The 25420-nt window shown below is 42.1% G+C and overlaps 1 protein-coding gene across 1 annotated transcript in view; it reads left to right on the forward strand.

Annotated features, from left to right (window-relative positions):
- NDUFS4 (NADH:ubiquinone oxidoreductase subunit S4) overlaps positions 1–25420 on the forward strand; it is a 47106-nt gene that overhangs the window by 15446 nt on the left and 6240 nt on the right. The window contains exon 3 of the mRNA XM_066617835.1: positions 24968–25140. Coding sequence (XP_066473932.1) covers positions 24968–25140 — 173 coding nt within the window. The remainder of the gene's footprint in view (positions 1–24967; positions 25141–25420) is intronic.

The following is a 25420-nucleotide window of genomic DNA, read 5'->3' on the forward strand; positions in this document are numbered from 1 at the left end:
ATTCTGGTTTGTTGTTTCATGGTTATTGTTCTTACAGATTATTTTCTGACTCAAAAGTAGAAATGTACAAAAGTAGCTGTCTTAATTTGAGCAGGTGCTGCAATGAGTGCTGCTGAAACCACTAAGTATTGTAATATCTATGATTAGTGTATCATCAGTGAATTAGTGAATATCTATGAATCACTCACACAAGTGATTCACAGATTCTGCTGGAGTAACTTGGGCTTGGAGGTGGAAAGCCAATTGCAAAGATGATTTTTGTCAAATGAGCTCTTTCATATTGTTGGTGCTGAGATTCTTGATCAATACTAGAATTTTCAAGTTTTTCAGGTCAATGTGGAAGAGACCACCTCTTCTGATTCTAGTTGGTCTTTCTGTGTTTAAAGGCAAAAAGGAAGAATGTCCCAAAATGGTTGACTTCAGCTGGGGAAGAGAATAGCAGGCAGCTATTTTATGGTGGAATGGACCACCAATGGAGCAATCTTCCTGTTCAAGTGGATAGCACTTAGAGGTGTGTGGTATCTTCTGTTTATATAGATACACGCATACCCCTAGATCTTTTCTACCCTTACTGTGGCTTTTAGAAAAGCAACTCTAAAAGTACTGACACAGATGTCTCTGAGGGTCTGATCATACCATAGCTCTTCCTCAATCAACTATACAGTCTATGGATTGGATCAGAAGGCAGTGTTGTGGTGGTCTCTCCTAGTCAGTGGCTTTCTTGCCCACCCACTCCATGCATTGGTAAGTGGTAAGCAGTGCAATCTCTTATTTTTCATGGCCTCTTTGTTTCTGCAGGGGACCTGAAAGCATTTCTCTGATCCCTGTCTGCTTCTTTGATCTGCTTGACCTCAGACTGGAGATGAGTTGAATACTGCCAGTTGAGCTGTTTGTCTTTACTTTGTGTTGGCTACGCTTGGGGGCCCAAATAATTCTTTTGACTTAGAGGAGCTTCACTATGATGCAGTTTTAGAACCTCTTGTAAACAATGCTACAGACGTTTCAGTATCCAATTATTGGCAGACCATAATATACTGAAAATTATGGTCAGTGTGTAAGGTTTTCATGCATATGCTGATTAATCCTTAAACAGATAATGCAACACCGAAGTATTGATATCTTAATATGAGTAAATGAAGAGTAAGTACTTATTCCATGGGTCCCTATAAACTATATATTTAAAAATATCAAACTTGAGTACAAGCATTGCTGATAGTCTTATTTTTTTTAAGATCTGTTCCCAAAAAATAGCTACCGCACCAATAGTCTAATACTAATTGTCCTTCACCCCAGACGCATGGTATGTTGCTAGCAGAGAGAAAAGTTTCTTTTTCAAAAACAGGTGTAATCTTCAGTGGCAGTTTTCAAGAGCTGCTCTTGTAATACAATTTTAAATATTGCTCTTGATTAAAAATAGTCTATAAGCCATAAATAGAAAAATATCAACATTTGACCTACCCTAGAGCATGAACTGCAGCCATAATGGTGGTGATGATGTGTAGAATACAAGCAAAAGTAGAAAGGTATACAGGTAGTGGCAAATTACCTAACAGCACTGCCCAAGGGTAGTGTAGTGGTTTGGGAGTTGGACTTAGACCTGGAAATCTCCACTCAGCCATGAAGCTTCCTGGGTGACCTTGGGCCAGTCGCTATCTCTCAGCTTCACCTCTCAGGGTTGCTGTGAGGACAAAAGGAGGGAAGGAACTATGTACACCACTCTGATCATTTTGAAGGTAGGGTAGTATAAAAATGCAAAAAATAAATTAAAAATAATACTCTCAAGTCAATCCTACCGTGTTCAGTGAAATTTTATCCCATGCATAACATTGCAGCCGAAATAGGTTGTGTACATTTTTTTTTTTAAACTGGGTCACTACTTCTGGGTAGACATGCCAAGGACTGCAATGCTATCCACATTTACCTGGGAGCAAGCCCCATTGACTATAATGGGACTTATTTCTGAATAGATATGCATAGGGTTGGATGTCTCTCAGTCAGCAGTCTGTCCCATCCCCCCCCCTCACTGGCAAGAACTGCAATTAGCCAGCTGGAGCTGTTAGGGGACACACACACACACACACACACACACACACACACACACACACACACACACACACAGGAGAACCAACTAAAAAGTCAAAGCATAAGCAACATTCCTTTTCAGTTCACTCTCAGATTGGATGTCAAGCATCCTTCAAAAAGGGGGATGGGTGGGGGAAAATAAAGCATGTTTCATGGTGAAACTGGGGGGGGGGTAGACATGCCAAGGATTGGGTTCTCTTAGACTGAAGAAGCAGAAATCTGGCAAAATGATACTGTTTGGAAGTGTTTGTAACTGATTAGCTACACCTTTGTTTTGAGTCTGATGTAAATATGCAATGAGGGCAGGGTCATTTTCTGGGCATATTCACATAGGAGAGATCTGAGTTGATGTCAAATGCAAAACTAGAACTATAGGGAGCTAAACCCCAGAAGAGGTTTTTTCTGACTGGCTTGCAGGATTGGATGCAGTGATTATAGTCCCTGAATAATATATATAGTCCTATATATAGGACTATAATGACTATATAAGGACTATATATAAGCATAATGAATATAGTCCTATGCAAATGTGCCATTCTGAGCATTACAGATTTCATATTATAATGATGATAAATGGTATGTCCAACTCTATGGACCCAAACACCTTTGACTAGTATGTAAATTTAAGGGCACCTGCTGGAATGGGGAGCAAAGTCAGGAGAAAGGGGAGTGTCCACTGAGCGGGGCATCCAACATAGCAGTCAGAATAGGAGCCCCAGTCTATCCACCCAGCAAATCCATGGAGGCCACAGGTTCAACTGGGAGCCCTGGTCTACTTAGCAGGTAGATCAGGGCTCCAAGTCCTGGCAGGAGTCCAGGTCTATCTGCTTGGTTGACCTGGGCTCTGGAGTTAAGCTAGTGCTCATCCCCCCCCCCCAAACACAAACTCTGGATCCGCCTCTGCCTTACCCAAGGGAAGGGGACTAAAGTTCCCTTCCCCTGAGGAGCTGTCGGCAGTCCTGGCGTAATAGGCTGCTCAGGATTGGGCTGTAAGTCACATCAAAGGGTCTCAGTTGAGATAAGCACCTGTAAATAAATGAAATGCTTTCCACTGATGAAGCTACTGCATAGAAAGAATAGGCTGTCATGAGCAGGGATATCTGACTGGATCAGGTTTTTGTTTTTGTTTTTTGTGAACTCCTCATTTCACTTCTGTGAACTAAACCAAATAGGAATATAGGAGCATGATTCCCAAACTTTCAAGTCTACCTGAAAAGCACTCAGATTTTTTGAGATTGAGAAAGAGAGAGGAGTGTATCCCCTGAGGATTGCTGAGGCAAATGGGTGACATCCCCATCTTCTTGTTCTGCATTGTCAGGCAAGGAAATCCGGGAAAAACCAGGGCATGAAGAATTGACGATATTTTCTTCAGAGAGAGGGCCTAGAAAACCCTTCTTGCCATCAGTCTCTGGAGGGGAAATGCAGGTTTTAAGGGCTGATAGCTCCAAAAAGTAAATAGATTTTCTTCAAAATAACAAAGGGACATAACTGCAAATAAACATGAATATTTGAAAATGTGAAAATTCCACATAAACCCAAAGGGAATTGACATCTTTGATGGAAAACGTCACTGATGTGGATTAGGGGTTGGGGCGGATACCTGAGGTAAGATTGCAGGTAATTGTCGTTTCTCTAAGGATTTGTACCAGATTTGGAGGAGTGATGGAGACTGTGGCTTACATGAGGGCTTAAAGTGGTGGAATACTATTTGTCTTCTTTACCTTAAAAATGCATATACCCGTGTGCCTGTGTAATATTTTACTTGTGTGCTCAAAAACCTGATTTTCCCTGTCTAGTGACTGAAGACGTGTTTTATCCTCCCTCCTCCACCCAAATATATTCTTACAGCTAGTTCTAGTTCAAAGCATAGTTGAAGAACAGCTGTACCTTGGACATGAGCAGTGGAAGGATTTTAACAGCCACATGACCAAAACTTTGTTTAAACTGAAGGTTATATTGGTGGTGGGAGGAAGCTTTTCTTCTTTGCCCTTAACAGTACTGGCTGAACTGGAGCAGTGAGGGACATCTAGGCCAGACAAAAGGGCGAAACTGTTCACATGTGACCTATGGCACATAAATTACTAGAGAAAATTGGAAAATGTGCCATTTTAATTTGGGGGTATGAAGATTACCACATACCCATACTCAGGTTAGCATTCCACCTATGAGAGCAGTCTCTCCATCCAGATTGCCTGCTACTGCAATTTTCTTTTGCAAACTGGACAGGGGTGCTTGAAAAGGTTTTAAAAAAAATATTTCAGAAACTTCACAACCTACCAACAAACCGGCTCACAGCCCCACTGGTGGGTTCTGACCCACAGTTTGGGAACCATGCATTAGCAAACTGCAAGGTGTTTATGACTGCATATGAATCAATTTATATGAGAATTCTAGAACATTGGCTCCAAAGCTCCATACTTCCAATAAAATGTTGTCTTCCCTTGATTTGCCAGTCAATCCTATCTTCTTGCTAAAATAGCTTCTGTCATTGGTTTATGCTCCATGGTTATTAGCACACACAAAATTATTTGCATATCCATCATGCTCTTGCAAGCAGTCTTGAAACTGCTCTTTCAGCGCAGATCCAGTGCATGATCATAATCGTAATGGATTGGATCTGGAGGTGCCTTGCGCAAACAGAAAGGCATTTCAATGTGCGAGTATGGGGGGGGGTAATTTCTCCCACCTCCAGCCTATGTTGGCAGCCCACTGCAATATCTCACAGTATTCACAAGGGTCTCTAACCTTCAGGATTAGTTTTTGGGGGATGTCTGGGGCTGCACATATGGGAACATTCTCTAGAGAAAATAGCATGGCTTTCTTCCTGTGTGTGTCTGCTCATTCTAGAGTATGACTAGCTTTGTTAGTATGCTGTTCCTTAGCCTAAAGGATATAACCTTTCTTTTTGTTTACCACAACATTAATGTTTTCTATTTTGAATGCTTGATTTCCCCCACTGCTGCCTTTTCCAAGAGTAACTAAGGATCCTCAGAAGTAAATCCAAGACATGCCTACATATCTTGGCATGTAGCCCCAATAATACTTCTTGGGACACAGAGGTCATTATCACTATTTCTAAAAAAGACTACAGTTATTCTTATAGAAAAACTATCAGTTAACAAGTTGTTTACATCTCAGTCTTAGAGCTTTGCAGGTGCTTCAACTCTGATAAGCAAAATAAGTACCACGTAAATTGTATTTCCCTGTAATGTGTTGAAAAGAAAGTGCAGAAAATGATTGTGCCTTTAAAAGCCTGTGACCTTCCTATAAACCAGATCTATCATAAAAGCAGAGCAAACTGATAGCTATAAAAAAGAGGATGAAGCCAGAAGAACAGTTTTTTCTACCTTACATGTTTTTGCTCTTGAAAACTTATTATGTATCCACAGCATGCACTTCTGTGGACTGCCCAATTGTTTCTTTTTGTGTGATTCCTTGTTGCATCCATTTAACATGCTTATAAGGAGCATTAGCTTTGTGTGCTGTTTTCAGACAATAGCTGAATATTCTTCTCTTATGATTAATGGACTGCTTGAATTTTGGGAGCCCCAGGATTCTACATTCATCCACATCAAATTTGGTAACCATATTTGCATGCCTAGAATTGCTAGTGTAGCTGGGTGACACTATCTAAAATGTGGGGGATGGGGTGACTTTGAAATAGATCTCTACAAAGGATTGTGAAACAGTCAAAGGAAAAATATAGTCTTGGATCCAAAGCATCCAGCACAAGTGGAAAGACACTTCCATTCTTGCACAGTATGGAGGGCATTCTCCAATTTCAGAGTGTGCCGCAGCCCTCAGCATCTGCTTTTGGGGAAGTGCTGGGGCTGCAGTGGTGAGAGCAGCAGGAAAGCCCCCTTCTACAAGCAGACTGCCACTTGCGGTTCTTAGGATCCATATATGAAAATCAAGTTTTTTAAAAGGGAGAAATAGAAATAAACTTTTTTCAGGGGGAATGACTGGAGTAAAAGTTGTTGCAACATATTCATCTATGTGATCAATGCTCATAGTAGAGACATCAAAGCAGCATTAATCTTTGGTTTCAGAGGCATTCATTTTAGTAAGTGCTATAAAAGCAGAGGGAAAGCCTTGGACTTGGGTATAGACTTCAGAACCTGCTAGTAGTATTTACAGGACCAAATAATTCAAAACTGATATAACTGGAGGGGGCTATAGCAACCAAACAATTTGGGTTGAACTGTCTTGTAACCTACAGGACTATTTATAAATGTGTGATTGTATTGGCTATATACGCTGCACTGTTGGGGGGAAAAACATTTCCATGGTGGCTACAAGGGCGACAAACTGCAGTATGTTCACTGTATTCCAGCCATCTGCTTTTGATGTTTTTAATGTAGTATGTCTGACTTTATTCCAGTCTTCTGTTTTTCCAGAATGCTTAACCTTCAGCTTCTGTCACATTCTTCCACCACTAATTGTGTTCTTGATTATCACTTTGAAGTCTGCCATGTTAAAAGTGATAATCAAGGCCACAATTAGTGGTGGCAGATTCAACTCTTCAAGTAGCACATATGAAGCAGAAAATAGAAACCACTTGTAAATGGACAGACCTCTGCAGGTGCTGTGAAGGTGTCTTCCCTTAGAGGCTATATTCCGATTAATTTCCTTGGCTGTTGATATCGGCTGCCATTTATGAACTCAGTAGTGTAACTGCTTCTAAAGTCAATATTAATTATTGTGATAATTATTACAAAGACAATAGCATGCTGTATGATTTCAGACTGTAAGAATAATAAAAAAAAACAAAAAATTTATTTAGGACAGGAATAGGCTGATGGCCTACAGCTGCAGTCCTACTTGCACTTACCTGGGAGTGAGTTCCACTGAAATGAATGGGACTAACTTCTGAGTAGGCATGCACAGGTTTTCTCTTTTGAGAGTGTGTCCATCTTGGTAATGGAAACATATACCAACTTTATTGTGGATTCATGTAACTTGAGTTGCCTGCCTACTGGAGTAAATATTACATAGTACCATTTTTGTTAAAATTGGGATTTAATAACCCTTCAGTTGTGGTGGTATTTAAAATAATCATCTTATATGGTGTGTGCATATTTATATAGACAAATATATTCACTTTTTAAAAGATTGCTAATGCGTTGCAATTCATTGCTTGTCAATTAATTCCCTCTTTAATTAGAATAACGTATCTCAATTCAGCCTCCAGTGCTTGCTGCCACTTGCTTTTCTAACTAATTACTGTTTGATTAAGCATGTGGCAGTGTTAGCAAGCTCAGCTGGCTGGCTAGTGATACAGAGCTTTCTGCAAAATGTCTGCAGGCAACAAATACTCTGTCATCCGACAGACTCTATCTGTAGTTGTGGCAGATCAAGCAACAAAATCAATATATTATCCTTGTTTTTAAAGGGTTTTATGGTCTGCCAAAAGAGGACAGAAATGTTTTACTTGAAAAGGTAGTGCTGTGCGATTATGCTAATTTCTCATTATCGCAAAGGGGCATCTTTTTGCTAGCTATTCAAGAAATTATGTGGACTAACAACAGCTCATTCCGAGTACTTAATCTGGCAAAAATATATTCGTGTTGGTGGTTGCCTTTAGTTTTCCACGTGACGGGCTAGTGGGGCTCTTTCATTTGGTCGGTTTCTTTTCTCTTTGGTGCATGGCAGTGCTATCTCTGCTAGGTTAGAGGAGTGTCTAAGATCGGGGTTTTCACTTTTCTAACATCTCAAGTGTCTGTTTTGTCTGGACTTTGCTCATGCAGCATTCTTGTGTAAAAATTTCAAGGCTTTAGTCTGGAGCACTGGGTCAAAGGATATGTCTCTTTGAAGAGCAGACAGGAGGCTTTTTTATTCACTAAGTAGTATTTCACTTTACATCAAAGAATAGTTTTTCAGACCTTATTATAGTGGCAGCTCAGTGCAACCATTTAAAAAAGTGTATATGGTCAATTTTGGATGTTTCTGAGAAATTTACCTTAGTATAGCATTTACAATACAATGTGCTTATTGTAATTATTATTATTATCAGTATTTATATACCACTTTTCAACAAAAGTTCACAAAGCGGTTTACAGAGAAAATCAAATAACTAATGGTTCCCTGTTCCAAAAGGGCTCACGACCTAAAAAGATACAAAAGAACACCAGCAGACAGCCTCTAGAAAAGACACTTCTGGGGTGAAGAGGGCCAGTTAATCTCCCCCTGCTAAATAAAAGAGGATTTCTGCATGTGTAAAATATATTAACAGAGGTTTAATATTTGTCACACCTAGTTGCTCTGATCCAGCAATAGCTTTGGGCACACATAAGCAGGCTTCTCTGTACGTATTTTTTTATGGGATCAGGAACTGCCAATTTCCAGGATTCAGTCTCCGAATGGAAAAATGTCCATGGTGCAAAATAGCTGTCGCTTATTAACAATACTGATCACCTGTTGGGTTAGGGCACTGAAGAACTGAATCCAGCCTTCTTATTTTGGGCGGCAGAAAAAGCTAATTTCAGACTTTTTTTCCAAACCGGTGATTAGGATTGTCTATATAAATAGTAAAGTATCTTCAGAACTCCTTTGAGGGAAAGACTTTTGTTATAAAAATGAATGCTTGAAATGAGATGGAATTCTATTATGGAAGGGACTTTGTCATTTTACTTAACACTCTTATTTGGTAGAATTCCCACCCCTTTAGTGAATTCCCACCCACCCATGCTCCTTTTGAATTCTCCTAATGCAACAAGTAAGTACTTTCTAGAGCTCATTAGTTGAACTGCTTTACTCCAGTGCTGTCTCATATTTCTTGGCTACCAGTTTGTTTGTGGGCTCGATTCTTGTTGTGGTTGTGCCCTTTAAAGCCCTGGATGGTTTGGGACATGGATACTTGAATGTTGGTTACATTAGTTAATCACTGAAGGCCTTGTTCAGCATCCAGTCATCTGCTGAAATATGGTTGGTTGAAATGCAGGAAAAGGCCTTCTGAGTTCCCCACCAGATGTGCAGTTATTCTGTGGAAAAATATATCCATGAGTCACATCTGTGAATTTCAACCCTTTTTGGATTTGCAACCAAATCAGACCAATCCAAGGATTTCTTAATGACGAAAGCAGCACTAGTCCCTCCTCTGGTACTGTCATCATCCTTTGGGAAACATCCCAGCAGCACTTGTCAGCCAAAAGGGGTGGGAGTCTGTTGAGGGTTTGCCTTTCTGAGGGCAATAAACTTCCTGCTCCTGCTAGTGATTTGATAGGTTAGGGCAGTGTAGTTGAATTTGCATGCTTTTTGTTTACTAGGCAAATATGCATAGAGGGATGGCTGGGATGAAGCCACTAGCCAATCTTTGGCTTGCTTCCAAGCAAGCAAGAGTGGGATTGGTCCCCAAAACAGGCAGGTGGGGATGGTCACTCAAACTGCTGCTTCACACTCCTTCACACCCATGCTTGACAAATCTCAATTCCAAAAATAATGGTTTTTATGTAAAAAGAGCTTGACTCCACTAGGCACTGGAGGGGCTTAGCTGCAAAGTTCATACCTCTTGTTCATACCTTGCTGCTGTTACACCCAAGGCCAGCACACTGATTATGCAACTTGGGCTGCCTTTTCATGTTTTCATTTGTTGTCTACTAAAACATCAATATCTTTTTCACACATGCTGCTTCTCAGGCAAGGATCCACAGTCTTACATGTGTGTTTCTGATTTTTTCCTGTCCAAATGCAGAACTTTACATTTATCCCTGCTGAAATTCAATATGTTTTCCTTTGCCCCGTTTTCTGTCCTATCTGACTTGTTTTGGATCCTGTTCCTGTCCTCTAAGGCAGGGGTGTCCAAACTTTTTGGCAGGAGGGCCACATCATCTCTCTGACACTGTGTTGGGGGCCGGGGGGCAAAGAATTCACATTTCAAATTTGAATAAATTTACATAAATTAATATATTAGAGATAGAACTTCTATGAATGAATGAAGGTCTTGCAATAGCTCAAGGCCTATAAAAGGCCTTGCACAAAGCAAGGCTGGTCTTTCCTTTGCTGCCACTGCTGCATCACAAATGTGAAACAGCAAGTAGTGGAGGGAGCCCTCATCCCACAGCTCATGTGAGAGGTTGAATAGTCACCCTCATGCTGTAAGCACTTGAGTTGGGCAACATGGGCTCCAGCAAGTCTCTGGAGGGCCAGAATCTCATTGGAGACTGGGGGCTCCCCACGGGCCACATTGGGAGTCCCTGAGGGCCGCAAGTGGCCCCCGGGCTGGGGTTTGGGCACCCCATCCTAAGGTATTAGCTATTCCTCCCCGCTTGTCTGCAGTTTTGATGGGCATCTCTTCTGCTCCCTCATTCAAGCCATTTATAAGGATACTGAACAACACCAACCCCAGGACCCCCTCCTCACTTCAGGTCAACAAAGAGCCATTGACAAGCACTCTCTGGGTTTGGTCCATCAGCCATCCACAGATTCACCTATCAGCTTGTCCACCAGGATATCATTGTGAAATTTGTCAAAAGCCTTACTGAAATCCAGATATATCCACAGCACCCTCCCAGTGTACCAAGCTACTCTGTTGTACCAATCCACTAAATTTGAGTGTTCCACTAAAATTGAGTATTGAGTGTTGGGAGAGTTAGAACAGACAAAAGAAAATATTTCTTTACTCAGCGTGTGGTTGGTCTGTGGAACTCCTTGTCACAGGATGTGGTGATGGTGTCTGGCCTGGACACCTTTAAAAGGGGATTGGACAAGTTTCTGGAGAAAAAATCCATTACGGGTTACAAGCCATGATGTGTATGTGCAACTCCCTGATTTTAGAAATGGGCTCTGTCAGAATGCCAGATGCAAGGGAGGGCACCAGGATGCAGGTCTCTTGTTATGTGGTGTGCTCCTTGGGGCATTTGGTGGGCCGCTGTGAGATACAGGAAGCTGGACTAGATGGGCCTATGGCCTGATCCAGTGGGGCTGTTCTTATGTTCTTAGATTTGCCTGGCAAGACTTGTTCTTAAGATAAACATGCTGGCTCCTAACAATCACTGCCCTCCCTTCTAAATGCTAAGAGAGAGACTGCTTAATGATTTGCTCAGTTCCTGTTTGATCCCCTTTTATTTTTCCTAACTGTTCCCCGGGGACATAACAGCACTAGTATGCTGTCGTGATCCCTCTTCTTCCATAATTGCATATTTACTTTCTTGTCCTGTGCCTAAAACGACAATGAACGCAGCCAGCTGGGGTACCTGTCCTTGCTTTTTTTTGGCTTAGGAAACTCATTATGACACTGCTCTAGGCTAGGATTTATTGCCAGAAGATGTCCATACCCTTTCAGATCTTCACCTGCACCCTAATTTGGGCCCTTTTCTCAGTGAAGCCTGTCATAGCATACTTGACCCTTCTGATGCTATCTACTGAACCTGTCTGTGATGACAGTGCAATACAGCATATAACAATCACTTTGTTTGCCAAGGATCTTCAATGCACTTCATTTGGGTAATGTTCAAATGTACGGTTTTATGATGGAGCCAAAACTAGAGCACTGCTCATGACATAGCTTGTATAGTACAACCTGATGATGAAAGAGAAACAATGCTGAAACAGAAATTAAATACTATAGTTACCAAGAAAGTGAAATTCATGACTTCCCCTGTTTTGACTGTAACATTAGCAGTTTGCTATTTAGTGAAGCAAAATGATACCCATGCTTTGCTATGGTATTTAACTACTTTAAATCAATTTTCACTCCAATAAACTTTCCTTTGATTGCAGTGAACAATTGAAATTTAGCACAACTATCCCTTGTCAGGCAACACCCTGTAATTATTGGGTATTCCCAATAATTGGAATAGTTGGAAGTCATGGTTCCACTGAAATTTTTTGTATAGTACTAATAGCATAGTACCTATGCTTCACAAAGGTATTCACAAAAGTAAAAGAAAACCAGAAAAATTATTTGTAGTTTGAATAAAGCGAAGCATGTTGATGCATAAAAATGATGAAGTGAAATTAGAAATATAACATTTGATGAAGAAATAACAAGTAGAAGATTGTATTTTAAAAAATCACAAAAAATACCTGTGACCTTTGGTTCTCTACTTAAGGACCTCTTTGTAGACCACATTGGTGGTTCTCCCCTCAAGTGCTAGGATCACCAGGCTGCTGAATGAGCTCACTCTGGAACAGGCCATGTAGAACTACCCATGTGAGAAGCAGTCCTCCCTCAAGTCAACCCCTCCCATCTTCAGCCTCTTGAGTTCAAGAGGATGCCCCTGGAACTTGTTGATGGTCATAGCAAAGCAGACCTTAAGGGGGAACTGCAGCCTCTTGAACTCAAAGGGAAACTCAAAGGGGTACTCTTATGGTATGTGTGGTATGAACACTGACTTCCATGCCCCAGAGCACAACTAGTGGCCTCGATGACATTCCTGTAGAGGTCCTTTACTTGCAGCCTGGTGCCATTGCAGAATTTGGGTGGGTTGAGGTTCTAAAGCAACATTACTGGAGCTCCCACTTTGAGGAGAAGCTTGTGGGCTGGGAAGCTAGGAGGGTTGAGGGTGCTGACAAACTCCATGAGGTAATGGACCACAAATCAGTCTGCACCACTGGCTCCACAGACCTGTACTCCATTTTTGCACCTTTGAATGATTTAACTAGAGTGTTATTAATGACGGCAGCCTTGTCATTCCTGGGGGTCAGAATGGCACAATCGCACAGTCACTCCATGAATTTTTCTGATATTGGTGATATCAGGGTATATCCTGGTTGTGAGTTCTGCTAGGGTTGTCACTACTGAGCCCAGGCTTGCAGGGCTGCTAACCTTTCCCTCAGACTCAGGATACTCTTCGTCCCCTTGGAACACAGGGATAAGCAGAGCAATGCCTCTTGTGAGGCAAGGTAAACTGTGCTACACAATTCTCAAGCCAGTACATAAGAACATAAGAACAGCCCCACTGGATCAGGCCATAGGCCCATCTAGTCCAGCTTCCTGTATCTCACAGCGGCCTACCAAATGCCCCAGGGAGCACACCAGATAACAAGAGACCTCATCCTGGTGCCCTCCCTTGCATCTGGCAATCTGACAGAACCCATTTGTAAAATCAGGAGGTTGCGCTCCCTCCCTAACTTTCCTCTCACTGGAACACAAGGATAAGCAGAGCAAGGGCTGGCGATAGCACAAGTCCGCAGGAGAAGGGCTTGTCAAAATCTTGGGGTAGCAGAACTTCTAATTGAGCCAGAAATGCACTTCATTTTACTGTTCAGAATAAACACTAAAATAACTGTTATTTTTCTGTTATTTTATTGTTACTACCTTTTGCATACCAGTTTATAAAGGGTCAAGTTTAAAGGGCCAGCCTGGCCTCAGTTGCCATGATGCCACAGGCCTCTGTCAGGCAGTAGCACAGGGGGAACCAGCCAGACCTAAGTAATAGGAAGAGTTCTAAAATTCACTCCAGAATTTAGATTTGCCCGTTTAGGGTTTCATAAGGGCGAAATCCTGAATTATGTTTTTAAGCATTTGTATGGGTAATCTTTGTAAGCAAATCCAAGTCAATATTTCATTGGTCCTAAGAGGTATTGAGGAATCGGTGAAAACACATTTTACCCCATTTCACCCCCTTAGGGGTTGAATTTCTAAAAATCCCTTCTTAGGGGGTCCTTGTGTCATCGAAGGAATATAGTGCCCGAATTTCATGTTTCTAGGTCCAGGGAATTGGACTGGGCACTGATGAGTTAGTCAGGACATACAGGATTTGTGTGTGTGTCTATATATCTATATCTCTATATAACCTAACAACATAAGAAGAGCCCCACTGGATCAGGCCAAAGGCCCATCTAGTCTATCTTCCTGTATCTCACAGTGGCCCAATCCTATACAACCGTTTTTTCCTTCTATAGCAAAGTTTCTAGTTTTTAGCCGTTCTGTTCTCTTTGGATTTTATACTAAAGGAATTGTCCATTGCATGGCACAGTCTGGTAGTCTCAGGGTAGCAGTGGCACACTTCCAAAATCTGCAGCTGAGCAAATGTGGTAGTTGGTTATGTGTGCCACACTGCTTCTTTCCAAGGAATTCAGACATTTTGTCTTTTTTGCTCTGACTCCTAATCTCACAGCTTGTTTTCTTGATTTACTGGATTACTAGGCTGCAATTTTAAACACATTTACCAGGGAACAAGTTCCACTAATCACAATGGAACTTAGTTTTGAGTAGACATGAATAGGATTGAGCTGTTGGAGAAATACAAGAGTAAACTGGGCTGTATATGGATATAGGGAACAGGAGCCAGCTGCAATTTCTGTGATTGACAGTGGTTTGGGGGTTTTTTTTCCCCATGCTGACTGTCAGTGTGAACTGTGCTGTATGCAGATATTTTCCCCAAAGTCTGAATTGGTCCTAAATTACTGTATTGCAGAAGACAATGTTCAGAGCAACAAGGAAAAATGTGTGCGCCCCCCCCCCCCCGTCTGTTTCCTACCAGACTCTGTCTGTATCTATTAGTTAAATATTGTCCTTCATCCTAGAAGTCATAAGGATATGGAGGAGCATCATGAAGCGGAACAACGTGAACCCAAATTGTCACAAGCAATTCAAGGGCTAATGAATGAATAAAAAGTACAGACACTGCAGTTGGCCATAGATGCTCCAGTTGCATATTTTGACTTCATGTTCTCTGACTTTTTTGTTTTTGAAACTCCAGCGCTTTCCCGAGGGAGACCTATCTTGCACAACTTCTTAGGGGCCTGTTTACAAAAGAGGACCCTGGAAGAAAACTTCTCTGAATCTATCTAAAGCAGTGATGTATTCTCTTTAGTCTCTCTCTCTCTCTCTCTCTCTCTCTCTCTCTCTTTTATATAAAAGTATAAACTCTGGAGGTTAAGTAGGTTGGGCAACCGGAAGTAATTACTAAGGCTAGTGGCATTTTTGCGGTTTAATAAAGGCAGAGGCTAATTATTCAGTTTTTATTTTGGTGAAATGGTGCCAAAAAGAAGGCTCCTGCAGAGCAGCTGCACTCCTTCAGTGTTACCCTAATTTACCACAGACACAACTGTCACAAATAGAACTTTTAAACTTTTAACTTGAGTACTATAGCCATGGAAGCAAGGGGCCTTTTGTCTGGAGTGCATGCAGAAGAGCTCCTTTATACAAATCAACTGGCAGATGATGGACAATGATGAAAATTTGATTCTTTGAAGTCATAATGGTCATTGAAATGTGTGAAATTCTGGCATTGAAAAGAGGGCAGCTAGCAAGTCTCTGAATCCTGGGTGGCTGCTGGAAGCTTGCTGGGAGGTTTTCTGCATTTTGACATCAACTTCCCCATTGCTTGTTCTTGGCTTCCTTTATTTAGAGAGGAGGAAAAAGTTAAACAGTAGATATTTGCTCTCAGGGATTCAACGTAATCTCTTGTGGCTACATCTGTGTAATATGTCATAGATGTGAAATTAGTGTGTACTACTGATTCATGAATCATAAACTGATGCTCAAATCTCTATGAATAAGCTGGCATAGATACATGGGGTTTTGTTGTTGTTGTTTTTTTTACTTCTTGGATTATTAACTAACTATTTTACAACTTTAAAAGCTTCTGTTAGTAAGCAGTCTATGTCAGGATGGTTGAAATGCCATGATTGCTTTCAGAAACGTAGCACATATGTAATATGCCATTTCTGACACAAAATTTCTCACAGTAGCTTATGTAGCTAATCAAACAGGCAAAAATGATTCCCTGTTCCATAGGGGCTTACAGCCTTAAAAGTACAAAAGAGACCCCAGCAAACAGCCTCTGGGAAAATGTGTTCTGCTGGGGTTAATAGGAATATTTGCTCTTCCCCTGCTAAACAGAAGAGAGCCACTACTTCAAAGATGCCTCTTTACCCAATTAGCAGTGACAGTGAAATAAAGCAGGATGCTAGTGATGCAACTCTCCTTCATTTGATTTTTTGGAAATCTGTTATTTTATTAGATATCCTTCTTCCTCTATGATGAAATATTTTTAAATTCTGCACATATCCAAGTAGTCATTCTTTGTTTTTGTTGCCTACTCTTAAAGTCCATCTTGGCAGTCCTGCAGCCGAGAACGTGACTCAAAATGGAAGCCATTCTGAGCATGGCTCTAGTTTGCCTTATATATAAACTTCACCAGTTGATTTGTCAACAGTCTTTGCTTTAAACATTTTGAAACATTTCTAACATCGACACACTATGAGGAAATCCCACAGGTGCTGTATTGCCTGTATTTAAACATGAATGAACACTAAAAGCTTGAAGTCTTTAAGCTCAACACGAAGAGAGGAATTGTTTAAAAAAACACAAGCCAGCCCTCTCCCAACATCTTTGTTTCAGAAAGTTGGTTCACAGGTAGTTTCACTGAGAACTTGAACTCGGAACAAAGCACTGGAGACACAGTAGAGAGTCGGACTTAGTTCTTTTCAAGTATTATATTGTTTTTAATGGCGTCTTGAAGGGGGAGCTTTAGCCCATTGAAATGTTGCTAAAAGGACAGGTTCTTCTGTCAGTAGCTGAAGCTGTGTGGATGAAATGATCACAATAGAGTGTTGTAATGCATTTTCAAAGTGTGAGAAATCAGTTTGTCTAGACGGAGAGTGCGCCTACAGGGAATAGGAATTTTAGAGCTTCTGTGCTTTTAAGGTGTCAAGTATGTGAGAGATGCCAAGCCTTTATTCCATATCTTTGGCAACAGCTCAGCTATGCTACAGTACCTTGCATGTCTACTGCAAGCAAAAACAGCAGTTCTGTGACAGGACAACTTGGGCTTCACAATCCAGGAACTCATTGTCCTAAACAACTGTCTGTTCAATTGCCAGCTTTAATGTGGGGGAGGGAGGAGGGAAAGGCGCAGGGGGCGACTGGGGGGGGTGAGATATCAATAAACAATTGCTGTATTCCCAGAAGGCATGGAAACTTTGGCTGCAATGAATCAAAAGTACAACAAGCTAGCAGCATCGTGCCACTATTTTAAATTATTAAAGCAGGCCCTGTTTTTCTTCTCGCTCTGAAAAAGGCTTTCAGAGGATAAATCCCATGCCACTACTAAAGGCTTGAAAAAAATAGTTGCAGCCAATCAGATAGCCTCTTTCACATTAGGCGAGGCCTTTTTCTTCATTAGAAATAATTTACAAACATAACAAATCTTCCAAGGACAGCACAGTCTAGTTTAAAATAGCTGCAGCTTAATGGTCCATCAGTGGACTGGGCTAAGGGGGTATGGCGCATACTTCATGCTACATATCTAAGGCATTCTGGTGGGAGTTACGTGTGTGTGTAATTTTCAGTCATAAAGAAAATATCTCATCTTAGAAGCACTGCTTTCAATAAGAAGAGTCCTGTAACCTGCTTTTCCATGGGGCTGGTGGTCCATCTCTTCCAGATAAGTATATGGACTGAACCCCATCTTCGCTTGAGTCACAAGAGGTCCTTCTCGGCAGAGCCACCCTGACCATTTTGACTTCATGTTCCTGCAAAGATTGGACCTAGACTACACATTATACAGATTGAAGTGGTAGTGAGGTTGTAGAATTGGGGGTCGTTTGGCTTCAGACTGCACACGAGAAACCATATGTCTGGATCGTCCTCTATATTTAAAATAATAATAATAATACCCTGCATATAGTAAACCCCCAAATCAGGGAGAGTTCTGCACTGTATTTTGGAATAATTGTATAAATATAATGAAAATGCTTCCTCTTGCTCTTTTCACAGTTACCCATATGGGTGTGTGCTGGCCTCTTTCATTTTAACAATGTCTTTACAGGTGCACATCACAGAGCAGAGAATAGAACTTGCAGGCTGTACCTGCACTGTACGAGGGGGACCTTCTACTGTTCACATTACAGAAAATTTTTTAAAAAAATCTTGGACAAAAATGTCTGGATTTCAGAATAGTCTGGATTTCGTATGTCTAGGTAAGGGATAATCTACCTTGTATTTCGGAAAACCTCAGCATAAGGTTCAACAGGTAAAGGTTTCCCTGAGACACTTTGAAATTGCATCATTGCAGAAAGACTGTGTTTCCAGGCAGATGGGTTGGTTTTTTTGTATGTCTTGTATTCTTTATCTGGGCCCATACTGTACATTAGAGTTTAGCCAGTCTACCAACCGGGATTGACATATGCCAGCTGATTAGACACCCAGGCTCTTGTGATGAGCTCAAAGGGCAAGAAGACACGCACAGGTGGTCATAAACCATCTAATTGAACAGCCCTGTGACCTTATTGAACTTAGTTTTCTGTTGATCAAGCTCAAGGATATTTGTGTATATTGATCTGAATCAGAGGCATCTGTGCATTGCCACATCCATCCGCCTGGGGATCAAAGGGGTATAATGGCACCTGGAAAGCTGCAGCCCTGACTCAGTTCAGTCAGAGATCAGTGAGCTAAGACACACTTGGGAATAATTTTACTTATATGTCTTCCTATAATCACCTGCTTATGCTTTTGCTAAAATGTGCACCTTGGCACTGCGAACATTTAGGTCTATTTCCAAGCCTTCTATTATCCAACACTTCCCCCCTTACTTTTTGTAGTTTAATATACTTCTTTTATGAGTTAACTCTTTGTTTGTAGTTGACTGAATTCAGCCAGAGGTTTGCTCCAGTTCTCCTGGACCCTTGGGAGCATGCTATTGGATAGTTTTTTTGAAGAGTTCTCCACATAACTAGGAGGCAGGAGGTGTTTGAAGCTGGTCTCACTCTGCCCAGCTTTGGTGAGATGGTGGTAGTAGAGTCTAGTGTTTTGGCCCTCGGTAAAGGGGCTAATGATGTGAAAGGAGGAATTGCCTCCCCAATTGCCACACCTTGTCACTGGGCCATTAGCATAGCCCTAGAAGCTCAGTGTCACCCTGACTTCCATTCTAACTTTTGTGGATGTGACAAACCTAGCATTTGGGCCACATAAGGCTGGGTTGTATATTACTGATTTCATGGGTCAATAACTAAGTGACGTTGGCAGTGCATCCGAACAAACGTGTGGAAGGTGCATCATGGAATGGAATGGTGGGGGTTGGGCAAAATGGTAGGCATGCTGGGTCATGAATCCAGAGTCTTGCTGCAGGTCCAGGGTGCTGGTCACCATAGATATCACACTGCATTCTTTAGAGTGAGAGAGAGAGAGAGAGAGTGTATGTGTGTGTGTGGCTATTTCCATCCCTATTTCATGGATACCTAACCTGGGACCAATAATGATGGCTTGTTTCTGCTAAGCATGTGCCTTTCTACTGAACGTTGGCTACGTCCCTGGGCACGATATGGAGAGGTGATGATCATGCCCCTGACTGTGAAGATGTTGGTCTGTGATGTGGGAGTCTTTGGGCCTGTTCCTGCTGTCTCTTTGCTTTTCATTAAAGCGATACCATCAGAAACCTCAAAGGCAGGTTTTCTTCTTGTAAGAGTCTCGCTTGTGTTTTCCAGGATGGTGCTCATATCTCTTGTTTGTTGTTCTTTCCAGGTGAACTTTGGGGATGATTATAGTTTTGTCAGCTTGCTGTTGTAGCGTGGATTCTTCCCTACTCATGTGCTCCTATCCCTTTCCCCTGCAAATACTGATTTTCCTTTCAGAGAGCAATTCAAAATGGGTTGGATGATGTCACAGGGTAAGGCCTTTGGAGGGCTGTTGAAACCCTCCCGGGCCCTCCAAAGGCCTTAAAACATCACTTCTGGTTTTGCCGCAAACCAGTAGTGATCTTCTAAGGCAGTGATTTTCAACCTTTTTATCTTGTGGCACACTGACAAGGTACTAAAATTGTCAAAGCACACCATCAGTCTTTTGACATTTGAAAAGGCACAGCATGCTGTTGGTGGGGGCTCACATCCCCTAATGGCCCTACCAATAAATGACCCTCTTCCACACTCCTGCGTTACACCTGCAGACCATTCGCAGCACACCAGTGTGCCAAGGCACAGTGGTTGAAAATGGCTGTTCTAAGGCCTCTCAGAGACCTTAGAAAGCTTTCTGAGACCCATGGAAGCTTCCTTGGGCCTCAGAAAGGCCCCCAGAGGCTTCAGGTTGGGCCGAATCTGGCTCAGTGCGAGTCCGGGGAGTATGCTCAACCTGTATTTTTGTTCTGTGGACTTGGCTGCTATGAGTGCATAGAATCATGACTATGTTATGCTTGTATAGTGGCCACCTGGCACAGAAGAACAGTAGGATTGCTATATGTAAGTGAGAGTAAATGAAGAAAATATTTTTAAAGAGTAAACCATATCAACAAATATTTAAAGCAACATGATCAAATTTTGACAGTCTTCATAATTTAAAAAAAAAAACCAGTATACAGAAGGTTGATGTTAGTCCATCAATATGAGTTCTGCACATTATTTTTCCTTGAAGTGTTCTTGTTTTCTGTCATTGCAGGATTAGATTTTATAAGTACTGGAGAGTGCATTTGTACACACACCTTTACAGAAATGAGTACTGTCTTTCTTTTTGTCAATGAAATCTTAGGATGCTTTGCTTTGTGTGCTCCAGCTTCCAAAGATATGTTTGCTCACAAGCGGATATATTTGGCAGTTGGTTTCTATAAACAGACAAGCCGGGACAATCAAGCCTCACCTTATTTTTACTGCAGGTGAAACTCGTGTGAACAGTGACAATTGGTTGCCCGGTTAAATAACCTTTCAAATATTTCTTTTTAGCAAGCAAATGCCAGTCTGTCAGGACAGAATATAGGGTTTTGTGTTGCAACATTTCTGAGTAATAATTGGTGTGTCTTCATATTTTGACTAGACGGGTATTCAAAATAAACACTACTTGGACTCAAAGAAAACATTTATGATTAAATTGTTAAAATATTTTTGACAGTTTGCTTTAGGTAGTCTGAGCTCAACTTTTATGCATTGTAATTTCCTGTGGGTTTTTTTCCTTGGTTCTAAATGCAATACAAACATTTCACACTTGGCAGTTGTGACTGATCTCTCCAAGTTTATTTTATAAGTGAAACAAAAAAGAGAGTGAAAAGTGGAGGATGAGTCTTCCTTTCCTTCCTTCCTACCTCCCTGCCGAACAATGGTCTGGGGAGAATATGAAGAACTTTTAAACTTTGTGATAAGAGAGACTGAAACCGGTAGCTTGAGCCTTTTAAAAAATGTACTATTTAAACTTGTTTGCCTCCTCCAATTTAAGTCATGGCAAGGCAATACTGGTTTGGATTAGGTCTGTCTGCCTGCAGTTGGATCTGCAGCAGATCAGCCTTTGTTCCAGGAGAGAAGCAAGAGAAGGGTGTCTGAGCCCCTCCTGTTGACACTGTGCATGTAAGAATCTTAAGTACCGTAGGCAACAGCTTTGGGCCACATTTTGCCAGCTTAGAGTGGTAGCTTTCAGAGGAAGTATTTGATGACCCACACTTCTGTCAACAGATGTTGAGTGGGATTTCAGTGCAAATTATTCAGAATTGCTATAAGATCTTTCATTAAGTTTACTTTTGTATTCCGACTATCCAAGCCTAAGGGCTTGAGGTGGATGTAATTGTATCATACAGCGTAAAGACATAATTCTCTGCCCAAAAGGATCACACACAGAGTGGGACAAAGGGTACAAGGAGGTATGCCTTTCCATTTGCTGATTTTAACTCTCCCTCTGCATCCCACAGTTGATGACTGTATTCTTGCATCACCTTTCTACCCACCCAATCCATTCCTTGCCCCTTTCCTCTCAGATGTTAAGTGCGCATGTTAAGTATACATCAACATTTCTCTTAAACTCCCCCCCCCAACACCATGGCTGCCACTAACCCTGGAAAAATGCTTCCATTTACACCTCTGGGTCCTTTTTTCCCCAAAGCAGTGAGTGGGGCAGGAATCAGGACTGTGGGATGAATAGGAAATACTGGGTGACTCTTTCTGTACAATGTAGTTCTTTGGTTTTAAAAGCTTATGCCGATAGTACCTTTCTCCTGCACTGATAATTTATTGCAACAGGAAGGAAGCTGGTGTGTGATGCTGTGTCACTGTCACCCAAAATGGCTGGAATCCAGAGCGCTCTTGCTCTCCATGGTACCTGAGGTTTATCTACCATGGTGCCTGAAGTTCCCTTTGCTTCCCCTAAAGATACCAGAAGATGGGGGACCCTTTCAGGAAGTCTCTGATGCTGTTCAGCAGCATTTCCCAACCTGGAGGTCACAACCCTCCAGGGTAGACATGCACGTTTTTGGGGGGGAGGTGCTATCCCCTTAAGGAGGGTGGTAACCCAACCAGGGACCTGTACCTGACATTAGTAAAGCAGTTTCAGATTTTGCTGCTGCAGCTGCCAACCACACATGACTAAGTAATTCTTTTTTTTTTAAAAGAGGTAATGCCCCAACCAAAAATTGGGAACCACTGCTGTAGAGGGACTGACGTTGGAAGAGGATAGCCCTGATGTATACACAGAAATGCTAGAGTATATGTCCCAAAATCTGTAGATGCCAGCAATTGTGTTTTTAAAATGTGGAATTGAGCTTATTTTTTTGAGACTGTCATTTTATAGAAGACTTAAAAAGCCCAACAGCCTTTTGCATAAACAACCAAATGTTCACTTCAGGATTTTATTCAGTATACTTGATTCATCAGATTGAAATCCAATCACCATTCATTCTAGTAGTAGCTCTGAAATCAGTACAACTAGTCCAAAATAAGTCATTCAGCCACTGGTATTGCCAGGGAGGTGCGGGCCGCACCGGGTGACACGCTGGGGGGGGTGATGCGCCCGGGAGGAGGATACGCTAACTTTGTGGCTTCGGGAGCTACCCTGTCGTGCCATACACCATTGGATGCGGAATGTCCAGCGGCATGCAATGCAAAAAACAGAATTGAAATAGCTCCTTTCGTTCAAAAGTTATGGCCCAAAAACCGGAAAGAAAAAATGCATGGAGCCCTATGGGAAATGAAAGTGAGCCATATCGCGCATTTACTCGCGAATAGGCATACTTGCCATAGTCCATCAGAAAGGGCAGGCTGAGAGGAATCTAACAACACCAGAATGGTCCCGATCCAATGAATGCACCCAAAATAACAGGAGAAGGAGGTCCCTGCGCGTCTATTGATCCTGAAATGAAGCCACATGGCTGCATTTACTTGCGAGTAGGCGAACTTGCCCTAGTCAGGCAAGGACTGAGAGGACTCAGGGCAGGCTGAGAGGACTCCAAGGACATCAGAATGGTCCTGATCCAATGAATGCAGCCCCCAAAAACTCAAAAGGGAGAAGGAAGTCCCTCCCTCCCGGCCCTATGGAAAGCGAAGCAGCCTCACGGTCGCATTTACTCAATAGTAGGCAGATGAACTTTGGTTGGTGGTCAGGCCAGGTAAAGGGGAATGTGAGGACACCAGAATAGTCCTGATCCAATGGAACTGGAGCACAAATGCTCCAGAAGGCATCCTCTCCCCCCCCCCCTCACTAAAAAGGACCAAAAAAGAGGCTTCAACTGGTAAGGGGAAGTTTTCTATTTTGCACTTACAAAGCCAGGTGGGTCTTTATATGGATATGCCTGAAATAGAAGAACTTTAAACTGGGCACTGGGGAGGGCTGGAAATCTCACTGATTCTTTTTAGGGGGTTGTTATTGCAGGCAGACTACAGAGTAAGCTCCATTGACCACTATGGGACTTACTTCAGAGTAGACATGCATAGGATTGGGCTCACAGGCTGCAATCCTACCCACACTTTCCTGAGAGTAAGCTCCATTGACCACAATAGGACCTACTTTAGAGTAGATTCACTTGGTGGAACAGGACTGGCTCCGCCTTATTCAATTATTTTTTTTCTTTTAATTTAATTATTTATAATTATTTATTTTAATTTTCTTGATGATGTCACTTCTGGCCATGACATCACTTCCAATGGGTCCTGGACAGACTATCGTTCTAAAAAGTGGGTCCCAGTGCTAAAAGTTTGTGAACTGCTGCAGTAAGGTGTTAGTAAGTTGACATGGGTGTGTGTGTGTGTGAGAGAGAGAGAGAGAGAGAGAGAGACTCTACAAGTTTTCAAAATCACTAAAATCAGAGTTTGGAGAACTAATACCATCATGTTATATATCAGGGGTACTCACACTTTTTTGGCTCGAGAGCTACTTTGAAACCCAGCAAGGCCCGGAGATCTACCAGAGTTTTTTTTACAATGTTCACGCCATCATAACATATAACATTTATGTGTACAATGTATGTTGGTGTACCTTGAGCCCCACTGAGTATAACAGGACTTACTCCTGAGTAGACATGCCTAGGATTAGGCTGTGAGGCTGCAATCCTAGCCACATTTACCTGGGAGCAAGCCCCATTGAGTACAGTGGGCCTTACTCCCAGCGTTTCCTCCCAAAGGCACCTGAAGGGGGGGTCGACACTCCGCGATCTACTCATTTTGCCTCGCGATCTACCAGTAGATCGCGATCTACCTATTGAGCACCCCTGTTATATATCAATCAATGCGTAATTTCATGCAGAATGCAATGAAACAAACCACATTGAAATATCTGTATTCTAACAAAAGGTACAGCCAAAAAACCAGTGGGGTGGGGCAATGGCACATCACCACACCCACCACCTGGGGCTTTGCCCTGCCCACTGCATGGGGTGACGCGCAGGCCTCCCACACTGGGTGACATGAATCCTAGTGATGCCACTGCATTCAGCACCAAGGACCACAGGAGAAATTCTTACAAGAACCCACTCAACCCTCTCTCTGCAATTCTGAAGTCTCAACCCCTCTTCCACTTTTGTTCTTCTTCTTGAAGACTGGGATTCAGATAAGAGCCTACAGACAGCACAGATGTGTCTGATATCCTGTAGGTTAGGAAGAAATTGTGTTTAAAATGGAAGGTATTTCATTGACAGCAGACATCTTTGTCCTCTCTTAAATATTTCATTTTTCTCACACACTGAATTTTGCAGGGTGTGAATAGGACAAGATGAATAGGACACATTATTCATTCTCTTTCTCTTCCTTTCTTTTGTAGGACATTACACCTTTAACAGGTGTACCAGAGGAGCATATTAAAACCAGAAAAGTTCACATTTTTGTTCCTGCCCGTAATGCCATGCAATCAGGTGTCAACAACACCAAAAAATGGAAGATGGAATTTGACACACGAGAGCGCTGGGAAAACCCACTGATGGGCTGGGCATCTACGTAAGTATAAAACAGCACAATAATTCAAACCAACACGGCCACATTACAAGAATTGAGCTTGCTGTCTCACCACCTCGTCGTCTGACCTCTTTTATGTAGCAATCTCTTCCTCAGCACTTTATCTTCTGTGCTGCCCCCGCTGATGCCACTGGCTGATCTATTCTGATATCCCAAGAGAGCATGTCATACAGATGTCATAGTCCTTCTGGCCACCATTGGCTTAGCTGCTTAAATACCCTGGAGGGGTTGGACTTATCTAGGGCCAGACATCCTGAGTGCA

This window comes from Tiliqua scincoides, chromosome 2 (genome assembly GCF_035046505.1).
Source record: "Tiliqua scincoides isolate rTilSci1 chromosome 2, rTilSci1.hap2, whole genome shotgun sequence".
In the NCBI taxonomy this organism is placed as follows: domain Eukaryota; kingdom Metazoa; phylum Chordata; class Lepidosauria; order Squamata; family Scincidae; genus Tiliqua; species Tiliqua scincoides.